Source organism: Oxyura jamaicensis, chromosome 5 (genome assembly GCF_011077185.1).
Source record: "Oxyura jamaicensis isolate SHBP4307 breed ruddy duck chromosome 5, BPBGC_Ojam_1.0, whole genome shotgun sequence".
Classification (NCBI taxonomy): domain Eukaryota; kingdom Metazoa; phylum Chordata; class Aves; order Anseriformes; family Anatidae; genus Oxyura; species Oxyura jamaicensis.
This window is the reverse complement of record NC_048897.1, coordinates 27,894,277-27,910,421: the sequence shown is the minus strand read 5'-3', so window position 1 is coordinate 27,910,421 and position 16,145 is coordinate 27,894,277. Positions and strand designations below refer to the sequence as shown.

At 42.9% G+C, this 16,145-nt stretch overlaps 1 protein-coding gene across 6 annotated transcripts in view; it reads left to right on the top strand.

Moving 5' to 3' along the window:
* The window catches only part of OSBPL5 (oxysterol binding protein like 5), a 159,453-nt gene that overhangs the window by 98,506 nt on the left and 44,802 nt on the right, over positions 1-16,145 (top strand). For all 6 annotated transcript variants that reach the window (XM_035327360.1, XM_035327361.1, XM_035327363.1 and 3 more), the window contains 2 exons: positions 316-472; positions 6,246-6,319. In XM_035327360.1, coding sequence (XP_035183251.1) covers positions 316-472; positions 6,246-6,319 — 231 coding nt within the window. The remainder of the gene's footprint in view (positions 1-315; positions 473-6,245; positions 6,320-16,145) is intronic.

Genomic DNA, 16,145 nt, shown 5'->3' with positions numbered 1-16,145 from the left:
CATTGGGTACACCCAGTAAGAAACTGTTAACTTAGATCCTTGTAGAGAGGAGGGAGTTCTACTGCCTGGATTCACCAAGGAGAAGTGTCCTGCTTCCCTGCAGTTTGCAAATGCTGAGAGTCAGCAAATCAGTAATTGTAGCCTCAAACTAATATCCTTTCCTTTTTCTTTTTTTCTTAGCCTTCTGGCAGTCTATAAAAAGATCTGGCACACTTCTTAGGATTAGGCAGCTTTGAAGCAGCGGAGTCATCTGGGTGTGAAACTTTGATTTCCTGTGTCTTGAAATGAACTGTTATTTCTATCATTCCTTTTCAGAAAACCCCCACAGCTCATGCCATGAAGGAAGAGAACTTTCTTCGTCGCAGGTTCTCCCTTTGTCCGGCCTCGTCCACCCCTCAGAAGGTCGATCCTCGCAAGCTGACGCGCAATCTCTTCTTTGGGGCCGACAATGACATCTATCCACTCAGCCCAGGTGGGTTTCTGCTGTGTCAGTGCAGAATGTATCTTGTCTTGCCTTTATTGTACTGCTTTTCTAGCACTTGTGAAACTGGGTGCAGAACCTCAGGTGCTTGACTGCAAGTAGACTTTTTTAGCACGCTGCTGTGAAACAAAGAGAAACAAGTGAATATGAGAGTGAGAGAGAAGCTGTTCTTGCAACACAGGTGTTGCTGGCTCCCAGCCAGCACTGTGTCCGTGATGCTGCTGTCTTTCACTGCCATGGCATTAAGCGGGAACGGAGGGCGTCAGAGTTAGTACGCATCACTGTTTGAGCACTGTGTGGCCTTGCGTTTCAGAAATGACGTAACATTTTTGGGCATTTCCACTTTGAGGCACTTGATGTGTTTCACACTAAACATTCTCTTTTAAGCTGTCGTCTGGGCCCCTTTGCAAATGTTTAACAGCAGGTTTCCCTGTTTAGATTTAGAGCCCAAGATAAATATTACAAGAGAAGACTTTTTGTAGTTAATGTTCTGTAAATATATACAAGCGCTACAAGCTCCAGGAATATTGACAGGCTGCAGTGAATGGCAGGCTTGCTTTAAGCGTTCTCTTTACGTCTCTTGTGCTTTGAATTTGTTAGACAGCACCCTTTTTGAAGGAAATAGGGCTCACTTTGTTGTTTCAGAATTCGTTGCTCACAATAACATTCATGTCTTTCCTTGATTGGAGTCTGCAAACAATGCTTCCGTTCCAGTCTGTAAACAAGTGCTTCAGGGAACAGTCACAAGTTTGCAGAGCTGTCATTCACAGTTGCCGTGTCAGTGCTAAATAATCAAACCTCACGGCACCTTTGTGAGCTCTTAAAATACTGATATCTAGAAAAAGAACATAGCATGTCAAAAGGTTTCAGTGTTCATATAAATGTAGCACCTGGCAGACTTGCTGGGCTTTGCAGATGGGGAGCAAAACTAGGCCTGGGTTTCCTGAGCTAAGAGTCTTTAAGTGCAAAGGTTTTGAGGACTTCTGATTTTGCAGGTATTTCTATTTTGGGGTGCCTTTTTCAAGGCAACAGGGAACCAATTTTGAGCAGTGCTGACTAATCCTCGCTGTCACCGAGGTCACTGGAAGCATCAACAATTTCTTGATAATTTAATGGAAAACAACTTCAAAGGGGACACTCAAAATCTCATACATTACATATCTGTAGGGACTTGTGAAAAGCTCACTGCCTGTAAGTGCATTCCATATAAATGTGTGGTAAGTAAATCTGTTTCACTTCTGCTATCTTTGGGTGCTGAAGGACCAGCAGATCTTTCAGGCTGTAGTCACTTCCCCATGCTTCAGGGAGGTGGAGATCCTTAACTTTTTTACCCATGCTTCAGTTCTTACCAGCATTTTTATTGCTAAACAAGTTACTGACTTCCTCACTGGGGTATTTCAGTGCTGTAATAATCTTTCAGAAACCAGGGAAAGTTGAGCATGGAGGAGTTTGTCACTTCCTCAGCTTCCCACATCACTTCTTTTCTCCTTGAACCTTGCTGACGTCTGGACCAGTCTTTGCTGGGTTCAGCAGGATAAGTGCCTTGAGCCACAGAGCAATCTCCAGCACCGTCCTCACGGAGGTGGCCCTCTGTAATGTAAAGGAAAATCACAGGCCAAAGAGTTTGTAAAGGAGAAAATATCCCTTTTAAACTAACAGAACTTACTGCTTCAGCCAGGGGATTTCTTGCAGAGTCTGGGTTTTTGTCTAGCTTTACATATTTTTACTCCTTTCATTTCTTTCCTGGTCCCCACAGAGCTGCCTCATATCTTTGTTTTGCTCACATTTCCCCTAAGAAGTATCTGTCATTTTTTGCATTCAGTTGCTATTTCCATGGTAGGCTCTTCTTTAACTCCTTTGCTGCTTTTGCTGTCTTGTTTTTCCTTCTGAGCCTCGTGTACTTCCCTCCCACCTGCTGCATGCCCTCTGAAGGATGCCACTGAAACTATAGATAAGCCACAAGTCTACATCCACAAGCTACATCCAATATTTCTATCCCTCACTTTTCTCTCTTGTTTAACATGAACTTTCAGTTCTTGAGGGTTTTTTAGTGGCCCATGTTTTGCTGCCTGGCCCCAGCAGATTCTCTTTTCAAGGGTGTGGGCCTGATGCCATCAGGTGGAGACTGCAGGCAGTGTGGGCAGCACCAATGCCTAGGATTAGCCCTGCAGCAACGAAGGTGTTCAAGTAAATAATTCCATGAGATGGGAGTGACAGACTTTACACCTCGGGCAAGCTATGCTATGGAGATTTAATTCAGTGAAATGCGTTTTGAAGGAAACATAGGGGAATGCAGAGGGCACTATCTCAAGTAACCCTATGGACTTTTTGCCTCTTGATACATAAATGCTAGTGATTATGGTAACTAAAAGAAATTAGAGGAGGGCATGTTTTCTCTTCATAGAAAGTTCATGAACTAGAGACATGAATTCAGGTTCCTTGACCAAGTCTTTCTTTCATGCAGCAATAAGGGGGAAGAATCTTTCTATCTCTTCTCGTTCAGAAGGTAGGACATTTATTGGGGGAGTAGCTAAAATGACTTTTAGAGAATCTTTCTTTTTGACTAGGCTGGGAGATTACTCCATGTCTTTAAATAAATAATAATAAAAAAAGAGATTAGCCTATCTGCATCTGAAAAGATGCACTTTAAGGAATATGGGAATTTTGCTGTGATAGATACGTGGAACTAAATTTCAGTCTGGTTCACACGTTGGGCCAGGCCATGTGGCTGACATTAGCTGCAGTAACATTAATGGCATCAGGACAGGTTTTATTCATGATAGTTTTGCTACACATCAAAGCCTTTATTTTCTCTGGTAGTTATACGGATACCTTATCCGAAAGCCTGTGAAATAATAGTTCATGCTGTAACGAGCTCATCATGAATTCTGTAATAACCCAGTATTTCTACTTTGTCTCAGCATTGATCAGTCACGCTTGCTGTATCATTCTTTATAAGGAGAAAAGGCAAACGTACCCATAGGGTGGATACACAGCAGAAAGCCAAACAAAAGGAATAGTTAACTCTTCTGGAAAGGAACTCTATTTTTCCTATGCATGACAGTAATGGGATAAAAGAAGGTATCAGTAATTCATCTCTGTAACTGCAAGACTGGAGTGTTAGCATTTTTCTTTGTGATGTGGTGAAGGCTGTTTCCAGAAGCACCATTGATTCCCTTCCTGAAATCCCATTAATTATTTGCCATATACTACTGGGCTACTTTGGAGGACCTTTCTTAGCATGCTGTGTTAGCAGCCAGCAGTTGAAGTCAAAAGAGCCTCAGCTCTGTTTCTGTTGTGGGCATTATGTTTTCTTGATCAGGGAGATAAGAGCTTCAGCTTATATAGCCAGCTGATATTTAGCTCCTTTTGTGTATTTTTTTATTTTGTGGTTTCCTATTTGTTTTCTCGAGATGGCTATGTCTTTTGTGCTCTGGGTTGGACTCTCTTTGGGGTTTTCTGTGCACGTAACTATGTGTGCAGGTGTTTGAGAAGCTTGCACATGGTTTCAATGGAATTTGCTTTCTAAATGAGGACTGGCTTTCTACCTCCGCACGGCTGCATCAGGTCTGCTTGAGACAGCTGCAATAGTGCTCCTACAAAAAACACCGCGTCTCTCCTCATAAGTGCCAGTAGGCTTAATGGATTTGATGCAAGAAACTGGGATATGCTGCTCCATAAACACATCTTATGAATCCTTGTAAATGGTATGACCAAGAGTGAAGAGTTGTATGTTCACATTTTTCATAACACCCTATGAGAGGGGCAGTCCAGAACCTCAGGAGCACCTAAAATCCCATTGTTTAGGTGCAAAACCTTTTATCTGTATTACAGAGAGGAAGAGAAGTCTCTTGTGCAGGCTTTTTATATGGATCTCAGCTTGGAGGTAAACTTTAAGAAGTGAGATATAGTAAAGATTGGTTTGGATTATGTTAATAGATGCCTTTCCCTCAGAGCAAGCAGCAGCTGACTGCCATTAACTTTACTTGAACTTTTAGACCGTATGTTACTTTCTCATACATGAGTAGAAAAAACTCTTCATGAGAAGCAAGTACAGTAACTGCATGGCTTTGTGAGTTTATTCCAACCTCCTCTGCTTCCATCAGGGAGAATGTAGAGAGGAAAGAGCCATCAGAGGAAGAAAAAACACAGGAATTCAGGTCCTAATCCATGACCAGCAATGCTTATGACCGCAGTGCTTACTGTGTGAGTGGCATGGTGTGGCACTGTGCCACAGGATGAGAAACGTGTATGAACCCCCTCCGCCTTTGGTCACTGCATGGGAAGGTGAACCCTTTTAGGGACAGTTGCCCGAAAGAACCTGTTTTAATTTACAGTCTGATGCCCCTAACTGCTGGTTGATGCCTGCAGAAAAGGCAGAGGTTTGTTCTGCTTCTGTACCAGTGAAACCCTGTAGCGCAGTTGCGGTTCCAGTTATAAAGGGATGTGTTTGTTCTCCAGCATGTCCCATGGTGAAAGTGCAGAACACGACTAGGAGGATATTTATTTTTCACTGAGCTTCTCTAGCAAGCTTTTCTAATGGCACTTGGCTTCTTGCACAGCTCCTCTGAATACTCTGGGAGACATTCTGGCTTCTGGCACATCTGTGGCAACTTCTGCTTGACTTGAAGAGAATCAGGGTTTTCCCTTGCTGGTTTTGGATTTGGTGTTGTTTCCAAGACTCACCCTCAGAATCTTTAAAAATGTTTTTAATAGTTGCCATGTTTGCAGTGTGCTACAAATGGATTGTATTTCACTGCCTTGGTGGCTCTTCACTGTGTCCAATATTCTGAAGCTCTGATTGCTAACAATTTTGAGGAGAAAACTACATTGCAATGGGATAACAAGGACTGTCTTGGCACTAAAAAGCTTGTCTCATCAGACACTATTTTTTGGCTTTTTAATAGAAGCTTTAGGCTTTCTTTACTGTAAGGACATGATTATGGTTGGCAAAAAGAACAGAATTTATCATTACATTTCATTGCTTAGACTGGGACCAGACATGCTCATTCTAGTATATAATGTGTATGATGTACTGCAAGTTTAGTGTATTTAGGTAATGGAAAATATATATCTCTACAATGACTGGAAATGTTACAGTTTGTAAATACTACTTGTTAATTGAAAGAGTTTCTTATCGTAACAGTAACTTGGTCAGAAGATACTGATACTCTGCAGTATTTTATTTTACTAATTATGTCTAGATGCTGTTCTGTCTTCTGTAACATTTTATGGTCATGGTTATTATTTGTCAAACAAGTGCACACATGCTATCAAGTGCAATTGTTTATAGTTGCCAGATACTGACCAAGGAGAATAACATATTGAATAGCTGCCTATTAACTGAATTCCATTTATTATGTGCATTGGAGGAGGCATGGGGGGAATGTAAGGAAAAAGCAGACTGTGGTAATGTAATTAAAGACTGCATCATAATGCAGGCACACTAGGGGGGTGATTAAGGATGCATAAACAACCTTGTTTCTGGTGTTCTCCTGCCTTCATACACCAGATTTGCAACCATCGTAGTGGTTTACCAGAGGGTTTTCAGACATAACTTTTAAGCAATATATGTCGCATGGTCCAAGCATGTGGATCCAGGCTATTTTAAGCTGTGTAAAATCGCTCTTTGTGAGCTTGGTGTGCCTGCTGTTGCACGTGGTAGTTCCTCTTGCTTCCTGTTAGCAGTAGCCCTTCTAGGGCCATGAGTAGCCATGATTTTGCCCCAAATTTCTTCTTTCTGAATTGCATTGCTTTGTTGCAGGAAAAGACGTGGAAGGAAACAGCCCATCAACTCTGAAGGATGAGACACCACAGACACCGAACTCCATTAGCAAGGTACTGTGGGGCAGGGATGCAGCCTAGCCTTGCTTTCATTTCTTCTCAAGCTGTTATTAATCATGCAGTCTTTTTTTTAGTCATTGAGAATGACAGAAACCGTGTGTGCATGTTTTGAGAGAAAGAAAAAGAGCATTTTGGGATTGTGGGGATAACCTAGAGAAGCCCACTTTTGCCTCTGACTTAATAGCACCTACTCCAGCAGAGCCTTGGTTATTTGGGCCTCATTTGGCAGTGTAATTAGATATGAATAATTATGGTTGAAAGCTTGATGTTGTCAGCAGAGGTGTCTCCTGCTGTTCTTGACCAGCAAGGCCATCATAAAGCTTAATTGTTTGGAACAGAAAGCTCTAATATTTAATATATTGCATGGCATCTGAAACTGAGAGTTGAGATCCTGGGTGAGAGCTCTGAGAGCTGGTGTAGCAGGAGAGGAACACACACTAACCTAGACATCCTGAACGCAGCATTTCCATCCAAGCTATTACGGAGAGGTGAAAGTAGATCTAAAGACTCTGGATCTGGGTTTTCAAGACCTGGCTCTACATCTAGACTTACTCTGCGCCTGGGTTTGACTTCCTGTAGAGATGGAATCGACCTTTTAAATTAGATATGGCTTTGAGATGCATGTGCAGGCTTTTTAGCTGCAGCTCCCTGACATGTTTCTGGAGGGTAACTAGAAATAGCAGCAAGGCCTGTTAATAAATTTTTAACTAAATTTATTCAACTACGAAGCTATAAAATGCAAATAACACAAGCTGAAATTAAAATACAACACGAAGAGAGCATCTGGAGACAAGTGATTTCTTATAATACATGGAAACAGACTCTGCATCTTCAAACACGTTTGGCTGTGCCTGCTGGAGCTTGCAGGCTGTTTTGCAGGGGTCAGCACAGGGTTCCAGTGCAAGAGGAGCTTTGGGAGTGTAGAGCAAGGGCTTGTGTGCACATCCTCTGCTTTTGCTGGGACCTGGCAGGATGCATACCAACCTTGGTTTTGTTTTTTCTGGGGCATGTTCCTGATGGGAATCTGCTGACTTATCCTGGCAGTGCAGAAGCCAAAGGAGCAAAGGATGGTGTCCAGGGCTTTGTTTGAAGGCTGGATGTTTTGCACGCCTTACAAGAAGTGGTGTTAAATTCACAGGGACTTAGGAGTGTAAAGAAGGAGGACTTTTCCTTTTAGTTTCTGATGTGATGTTGGTCAGCCAAGCCACAGGACAGCTCAGAGCACCAAAATGCTATTTGAATGGAAGTTTGGTTTCTGAGATGCAGGACAAACATGAGAGTACACTGTACTTCTGAGAGCTGTCTGGGAGAGAGCAAGGCCAAGCTGTGTTTTCCCAGCCTCAGGGCCTGCCTTGCTATGTAATCCATTACAGGTGTGTTTGTGAAAAGGAGAGATGCCCTTGGAAGATTCGGTGCCCGTCCAGATTTCCACCATGCTTTGTGTGCACCTGGGAGGCATCAGTGGGTCTCTCCTGGACAGTGGCAAGAGCAGTGGTTGAGGAGCAGTGAGGGAAAGTATGCAGCACAGAACAGCTGCATCAGAGTGGGAAGTCAAAACAAATGGAGGGCTAACCCTGCACACTAGCTTTGATTTAACCAACCAAAGACTTTGGCTTGGGGATAGTCAAAATTCCTCTGAAACACTAATAAATAACAACAAAAAAAGGATGGTAAGACACCAAAGCCCCAAACTTCAACTCACCTACTGACTTCCAGTGTTGCAGGCAATTACTTTGGCTACCAAATGGGTCGGAGCTAACTTTTTCTTTCATACCTAAATGTTCTGCCAGAGTACAGGGCATTTGATTCAGAGGCTGACCTCAGTGACTTTCCACCTCACTGGACCTCTCTGGTAGCGCCTGTTGTTCTCACTTCACGCTGTTATGCCTTGCTGTGCTATTTGCACCTGGTTCTTCACTTCCAGCCAAGGAGTATTTCTTCTCTCTTGCTTTGCAGTGTCAGTGACAGCAGGGAGTCTCTATTGTGACATGTCTTACACCTCAAAAACTTAGGCAAAGTGGAAGTTGGTTTGCTTAATATTTCACTTTCCACGACCACTCAGCTGTAAGGCTGTAAAACAAAACCTTACAGCCAGATGCTCAGCACTGTATGTCAGGATCTGTCATGGCATTTCAGTTTAAAAATAAATAGCAATTCCAGATACTTCAACCAAAGGAAAGAGTGTGTGCTAATTGGGTCATGTTTAGATTCCTGATAGCGGAGGGGTGGGGGGGATAATTTTAGTAACCGAATTGTAGGGTATTAGGGTATGCAGGTTTAATTAATGGCTTCAGTAGTAAATGTACTAGGTAACAGACCCATGCCACGAATACTTACCCTACGTTTGCCAGAGTGGATGTAACAGACCCTGTTGTGAATCAGTGTTCCTTCAGCAGTGCTATTTCAATATACTCATGGACTCTGTTCACCCAGTAAGAAGAAGGAAAGCAAAGCTGGCCGAGTGATTCATCCCCCAGACTGGAGTTAGGACTTTCCCAGCTCTGACCTGCAGTCCTTGTGTTTCCCCACGCAGATGAATTGTGTTTCTGTTTCACATCTTCATCAGTGACGTGGAAACAGTCCCATGTTTCACACATATCCAAACTGTGAGATGGAGCAGGCTGCAGGTTTCCCAGGTTGGCAGACATCAAGCAGGATATCCCATGAAAACCTCTATAAACCTTTGGCTTGCAAACACACTTCACTGTACTTGAACTCTTAGATGGATTGCTGGTCTCTTCCTGAAATGTGAGCATATCCAGATTGTTCTGTCTATATAGACAGTAAAATGCTGGATGCTGGAACATTCACTTTCAGTATTTGTGCATTTTTAGTAATATCTATTTTTGGTGGCAGTTGTGGCTTTCATTCCTATTTTTATTAAAAAAAAATTTAAGGCACAGTTCAGCTATATATTGCATTTTAGAGGAGTCTCTTTCAGCTTATTTTAACGACAAAGAAAAGGTCATTTATTTCAGATTGTTGCTCATACTAGCTTCTATTTTTTAGAGCCCTTTAGTCTTGTAGTCTGTGCCCAGCACACATAGGGGTGTGAAAATATGGCAGAACTGCCTCAGGCTCTTCTCTGGAGCTGGGTAGTGCAGTGAGCACATGCCTGATATTGAAAGGTGATGCCTTCCTCTCATGACAAGCTCTCAGTCAGCATTGTTAGCATCCCTTAAGACACCTTTTATTGCAAAATGCAGCATTGCATTTTCTCTTTTTTTTCCTTCCCTATGCTCACCTATTATTACTACTGTCCAGAAAGCAGCTGGCATCTCTTGATAGGCATGCAGAGCCCACAAAGTATTGAAGTTTATTTTAAGGGACTTAAAGCTGGCTGTCACTATTTTCAGTCCCACACTAAAGCCACAGTGAAGTCTAAAATTACCACACTGTAGGAGTGTGGTTGTTGTGTGCACGGTTGTATGACATATAGGAGGGCAAAGCTTTGATTGCTTTGTTCATTGTGAATGTGTTTTTCCACATGCCTGAGTAGTTCAAGACTTAACTGTGTGATTTGTAATCTGAAATATGAATCTAAGTGGCTGCAATATTTTTTTTTAACTGAAAAGTGGTTTTAAACATCTCATACCAATCACTTGAGATTTGATAGAGCAAGCTACAAACCCTATGCTGTCTCAGGCTCATCCTTTTATTCATTGAAACATGCTTTTAACCTCCAAGTTAATTCCAGCTGCATTTGGCACTATCAGAAAAGACCATTCACACCTCTGACAACCTACCAGGGTGCTTTTCCCTCTGCTGTCCCAATGCCAGCAAACCAAGGAATCAGTTGTCAGAGAGATCCAGAAGCTGCAGGAATCAGCTGTGAGGGGCCCAGGAAGGAAACATCCCCTGTGTGTGCTCAGCACAGCTTTAGAGAAGACCTTGGCCCTTCCACATGGCGTTACACCAAACTGGACCTTTGCCAACATTTCATTACCGTACTTTATGCTGTGGATGTTGTGGATGTAATTATTTTGGAGCTAGTTGTCTCTGTCACATCTCATGGTCAGCTCCCGTGCTCAGGAATGCATTGCTTCTTCAGGCGCTGTGGTCCACAGCGTGTTTGGCAGCCGGTTGCAGGTGAGCAGAGATGGAGTATCCTGGGAAAACTGCAGAGGAGAGGCGTGGGACTTTGTACTGTGAGGTTAGAAATGTGGAGCACCCCTGCGTTATTTAGCTCCAGCCCTGATACTCCCAGGTGCCTCATGGAGAGTGATGAGGAGAGTGGGAGCTGAGCTGAAGTCTCAGGTCTGGTAACTTCGGGTAAGCCCCAGCACCTATTTTGTCACCTTGGGTCAGTGGTGATCAGAATTCCTTCCTCTGGTCTTTCTAAGGTGAGGATGAGTGGAGGAGCTAAAATTGAAACAGTTTGTTCAACGATTTAGCAGAGCATATTTTAAAGTCCAGCTGTTTTCCATTGCTCTCATTCACCATCTGTTTAAACTCAGCCTAGGAACAAGAGCAGTAGCTACAGCTAGAGGGGAAAGCAAAGCTCTGCTACAGGTTTCTGCTTAGAAATACAACTCTGACAGTCATGAAACAGCATCTTTCTCAGTCCACAACTTTCCATCTGGCCTAAAATGTTCTTTGAATATTCTAAACTTGCAGAATGTTCTTCCCCTGGAAGGCACACTAAGATGATTGTATGGCCATCCCACGAGGCCTGTGACTTTTTCTTTAATTACAGTGATCTGCCGCAATGGAGCAAAGCACTCCACTAAACAGTAGTGTAGCTTGCTATTTTGAGTTGCTTGCATAGGTGGCTTTCAGTGATGATTTTCCCTAGATATTGCTGTCACCTCAGCTATTTATTTGTACAGGCTTTTCAGTTTAGGCTCATCATTGTGCTGTGGCAGTGTTGTAAACAGTTACTGTGTCTCTGTAACATCGTTGAAATAAGGAAATGTTTTCTGCAGCCAGAAATTTGGAGGTGAAAATCATTTGTTGTGCTGTAAACCAGCATATTAATTGAAGGGTAATCTTCCCTAATCCAAAGCTTGTTTATCAGTAAGAATCGTTTCATTGACTCTAAAGTGCTTTGGATGAGCTGTTAGTTACCATTTTGCAAAAGAACTGTTTACAGTAAACTGAAAAGCAAGTTGTTTAAATACAGTTGAGGTACCTGTGAATATTCACAACAACAGCAAGAAGCTCTTTGCTTCTGGTAGTTCAGGCTTTCCATAGTGTTGATACCATTGTAGGAGCTTTCATTTAATTTGGTTTATTCCTTCAGTAGTACAGATCTGTAGCAATTTTAAATGTAAAGATACTGGAGAAGTTACGTGAGCAAGGACATGTCTCCAATGTGATGACCAGTTTTGCTTTGTGAAACATAACTTCTGACCCCAGCTACTTTTGCTCTGCCTTCAAATTTCCATCCGATTTTGTCTCTCTCTCACTTGGATACAAAGAAGGAAAAACTGAAGCTTGTAAGCAGTCACTGCTGTTAACATGTAGACCATAGCTTGAGAATGATGTTATTTAAATACGTCCGACTTGGAGTAATCCTGTCTGATTGTCTCTCAGTTCACATTATTTTGTGTTCATCCCATGCAGCAAGGATTGCTTGTGCTAAACAAAACTATATATTCCTCTTGCTATTATCCAGGGCACCATGGGCTGGCATCCCCCTGCCAGAGTTGATCAGACTGTTCTGTGACATGGCTTGGTGCCCCGTGGAAGCGAAGGCACTAAAAGACCCTGTAGCAGAAGCATGCTGTTGTGAGGACGCTGTTTGCCTTCCGGCAGAGCCTAGCCAAAGCGTGAGGGTAGTGTGATCACTGCTGACGATCAGCAGCACATCCCAGGAGCTGCACAACTCAGATGAAAGGCAACAGAGACTTAGCAGGGATAAGAAGTGTGCCTCTGAGCGGAGTACATCTTGTCATCACCCTGCAAGGTCATCACTCACTCCTGGAAAGGACAGATCTGGTTAGAGAACTGGGAGTGGCAACACGTTTCACCCTCACAAGTGCTGTGACATGCCCTGGAAAAGTTTTTGGCAGATTAACCACCTTCTAGCCTTAGGAGAAACAGCAGATACAAAAACACTTCCTCATTAGAATACTACAGTGTCTTTTTTCATTTTACAAAGCACACCAATTCCCTACCCTCCCATTGTATAAAGTCTCTTCTCTGGTTCATGCTGTTCACGTGTTGTTGCAGAGGTGGCCACACTAGGCTTGCTTGCCCAAGCATTATCCCATTGTCCTTGACATAACTGCTGTGGTGACAAAAGGCTTCTTGTAGTATCCTGCCAGGCTGAGAACGGCATGTCAACAGAAGGACATCATTACACTCTCTTGACATGTCCCTTGTAAGGTCCTGCTGTGTTTTGGGGATCTTCACAGCTGACGGCCTGGATTTACTGAACCTTATATATACCATGAGGTGCAATCAAAACTATTACAACAGCTTCATGCAAAAGCACAAAATCATATTATTTCAAGACACTTGGCAGGTTAAACCTGGAAAAAACGGGTGGGGCTGTGGTATGTATTCCTGTCCCATGTAAAGACAGGAACTTTAAAAACCAAGATGCAGTGCTTTTCACCCTGTAGAACTGGAGATCACCTGCAAGCTAAGTGCCCTTTAGGATCTGTGATCATGCATCCTCATCTCATCAGCACACAAAGAAGCTAAGCTGGCAGGGAGAAGCAATCTGTTTGCCCAGTTAAAAGAGCACCCAGGGAACAGTCAAGTTTCTGAAAACAGAAGTCCCAAGTCACGCCTATCTGAAAGCTTTGCCACACCTCCTAATTACATGGCTTGGTTTAGTAAGATTTTCTCTCCCTTCATAAAGCTTGGCCATTTTATAACCACCCTGGGGAGCTGCACTGTCCATCACGCACCATTCTCATCACTGTTTTGGGGATGTGGCAGCACAGATATTTATTTTCCCATACCTAGAAACTCTTATGCAAGCAGTGAGGGTCATAACCTACTGCTTCTTTCTCATCTGTTCTAAAGCCTGTCTTCATGTGCACCATCCCGGTGGCCATGTTTGCAGTTGACATGTCTGGACACAGCTCAGTCATGGGGCAGGCAGTGCCTGAAGGAAACGATGCAGCAGTTCAGGAGCGCACTGCAGCAGCCTCCAAGGCTGTTAATCGATCTGCTTTAACCAAGTGAAAGACCGGTTTGTAATGACTTTGGGCGAGTTTCACTGTATTTATTGAGCTCCTAAAGACTGCAGTGGTAGGAGGGAAGATGATCCCTTCATCCACTGTTGTGCACTGGGGCTTTACAGCAGAGCAGCTGGCGGCTGGCAGCCCTGGGCGTGGAGCTAGGAGCCAGCACCCCTGAGGAGGCAGCATCAATGTCTCTCTGTGTAAACCACCCAGGTTTGAAGTTGTGTGGTTGTTTAACTCTATTTTTAGCGTGACCTGGAGAGACTCCAAGCAGGAGGCAGGTGTGGCTGGCAGAGTCGTGACAATGCCTCTGGCTGCCTTAGCTTTGGTTGCCCATGAGCAATGGGTTTAGGGCTCAGGTTTGCATGGTTGGTGGCAGTTGTTGGAAGCTTTTCTGACTTGATCTTCAAGGAGATTTCCTCGAACCAAGTGAGTTTAGGGGACATATTTTTATCCAATATCTGAGTGCTAAGATGTAATTCTCTAGACAACAAGTGACTAGCTTGTTTTTGTTCATTAAGCACAAAAGATTCTTTATATCTTGATGCTTTGCAGACACCTGAACAGCATTTCCTAGAATCTCACAGACATCTGTGCTTTTTCTGCTTCTCACGCTGGCTAATGAGGGATGGTACGCAGTGTTTCTCTGTGTGTCTGATCTTTCAGGCTGGAGGGAGTGAAATTACCAATAAACAGTTGGCTCATAATTGTATCTCAAGGACAGGACATTCTCCCTGCTGACTGGGAGAAAGGAGGAGAATTCTCATGACCAATTTCAGAGGACACACGTCTCGAATCATGAAAGCATAATCTCTTAATTCCAGAGGATTCTAGCTCAGAGACATATAAGCACTTGGAAATGTTTCCTCATAAAGAAAAGCTTATAGTGTCTCTCTCAAATGTCTACTGCTGCCCTTTTAAATGTGACAAAGACCCTGTGGGCACAGTTCTCTGCTCAAACATCTTATCTGTGTAGTTGTCCTCACTGCAGATCCTGTGGTTTTAAAGGGAAGTCCCATACACAGAAATGTAAAATATGCTTCAGAGACTGCATTGCAGGTAGAGAAGACTGGTTTAGCTTTCAATTAAAAAAAAAAAAAAAGACAAATATGAAGTAGTTTGCAGGAGTCCAGAGCTGGTGTTTTCCCTGAGTGGGTTTAATGTAAAGTGGACTTGTAGACTGGACAGCCAAATCAGGGGCCTCACTGGTCTCTGTGTGCCTTCTTAGAGTTTTCATTTCTTTATTCTTAAGGGTTACATGTCGTTTTGGTTTTAGTGCAAGACTACTATAAGGATGTAAGAACAAGTAACAGGTTCGTTAGTGACCCTGGCTCTGCTGCACATTGCACTCGCTGTCCCCCCCCCAGCCTTGCATCATCCAGAAAGAGTTTTGCTCTAGAGATTCTCAGTTGGGAATTCACCTTCATCTCCTACTTTTGCTTCTGCCACACTCTCCAAAGCATCGTTGATGATCTGTTTGCTGCGATATGGTGAAGCATCTGCGTGTTTTTATCTAAGTCATCTGCATGTTTTCATCTAAGTCATGTGTAAAGAACTGATCCAGCTACCATTAAATGCATCCCTGCTGACACTGATGTTCAGCACGGTTCATGGCTATAGTAGCTGGAGAGGTTTCTGTGTCACTGGGAGGGAAAAAGAAAAGTGGGTCTCTCTAAACTGAAGGCACTGTAATACGATTACATCAACTCATGACATACAGGAGGGAGAGCTTGAGAGCCCACTGGGCTTGTTTCACATCATAGCAGTAAATTTGTAAATGGGAACTATATTTGTTACATTTTATCCTTACTACAGCTCCTTTTTGTGTCGTACTCATTAAATCAAGTTGGCCAAGGACTGAACTTTTTCATAAAACCATTGTGCAAAAGAAGTAGAGACAGTGTCTGACCCCAAACATGAAAGGCTGGAAGGAAAAGAAGTACAGAGAGAGAAGGTAACTTCCCAACGTCACCTAAGAAGGTAGCAGAGACCAACCCAGACCATAATTCTCATGCCACTAACCCTCCCCAAGTTTGGACAAGTGCCTATCCAAGTGTAGAGGTTGTAGTTGTGAGGCAGGTTCCAGAGAGTTACACTTGCTAAGTGTACATTGGTTTGGGAAGAGTAATATTGTGACCATGTCTAACAAAGTAAAACATTTTTTCAGCCCATCAGCACAAACATGAGATCGGTCTTCAGCCTCTGAAAATGAATTTAAACAGCACTGACAGTATCAAACATGATTTGAAGTGACTGTGTATTTTGTGCCTGGCTTCTCTAGGCCAAGATGATGATGATTTTCTGTATTATCTGTAACATGATTAGGTCATTTCTTGCTCACTATGTTCCTGAACATTTCAGCCAGGACAATGTCATTACCAATATCAAGTCTAGTTCTGAAGGATCTCTACCAGCTTTTATATTTTTTTTATTCCAGTAATTGAAATAATTTAAGATTTGAAAATATATGAGTAGTTTTCTAAGTTAGGAATAAGAATAGAGGAATTGTTTTGTTTTTAATAAAAATTAATGTCAGCTTGGGAGAAATATGAAAAATATGGGGAATTTTCCAACTAACTATGAGCACATAAATAGGAAATTCAGAGCACACTACAGTTATGTCATTTCTGAGCCTATCTAATCTAGTGTTCTGCTGAAGCTTGCAGTCAGCTCTTTCATGG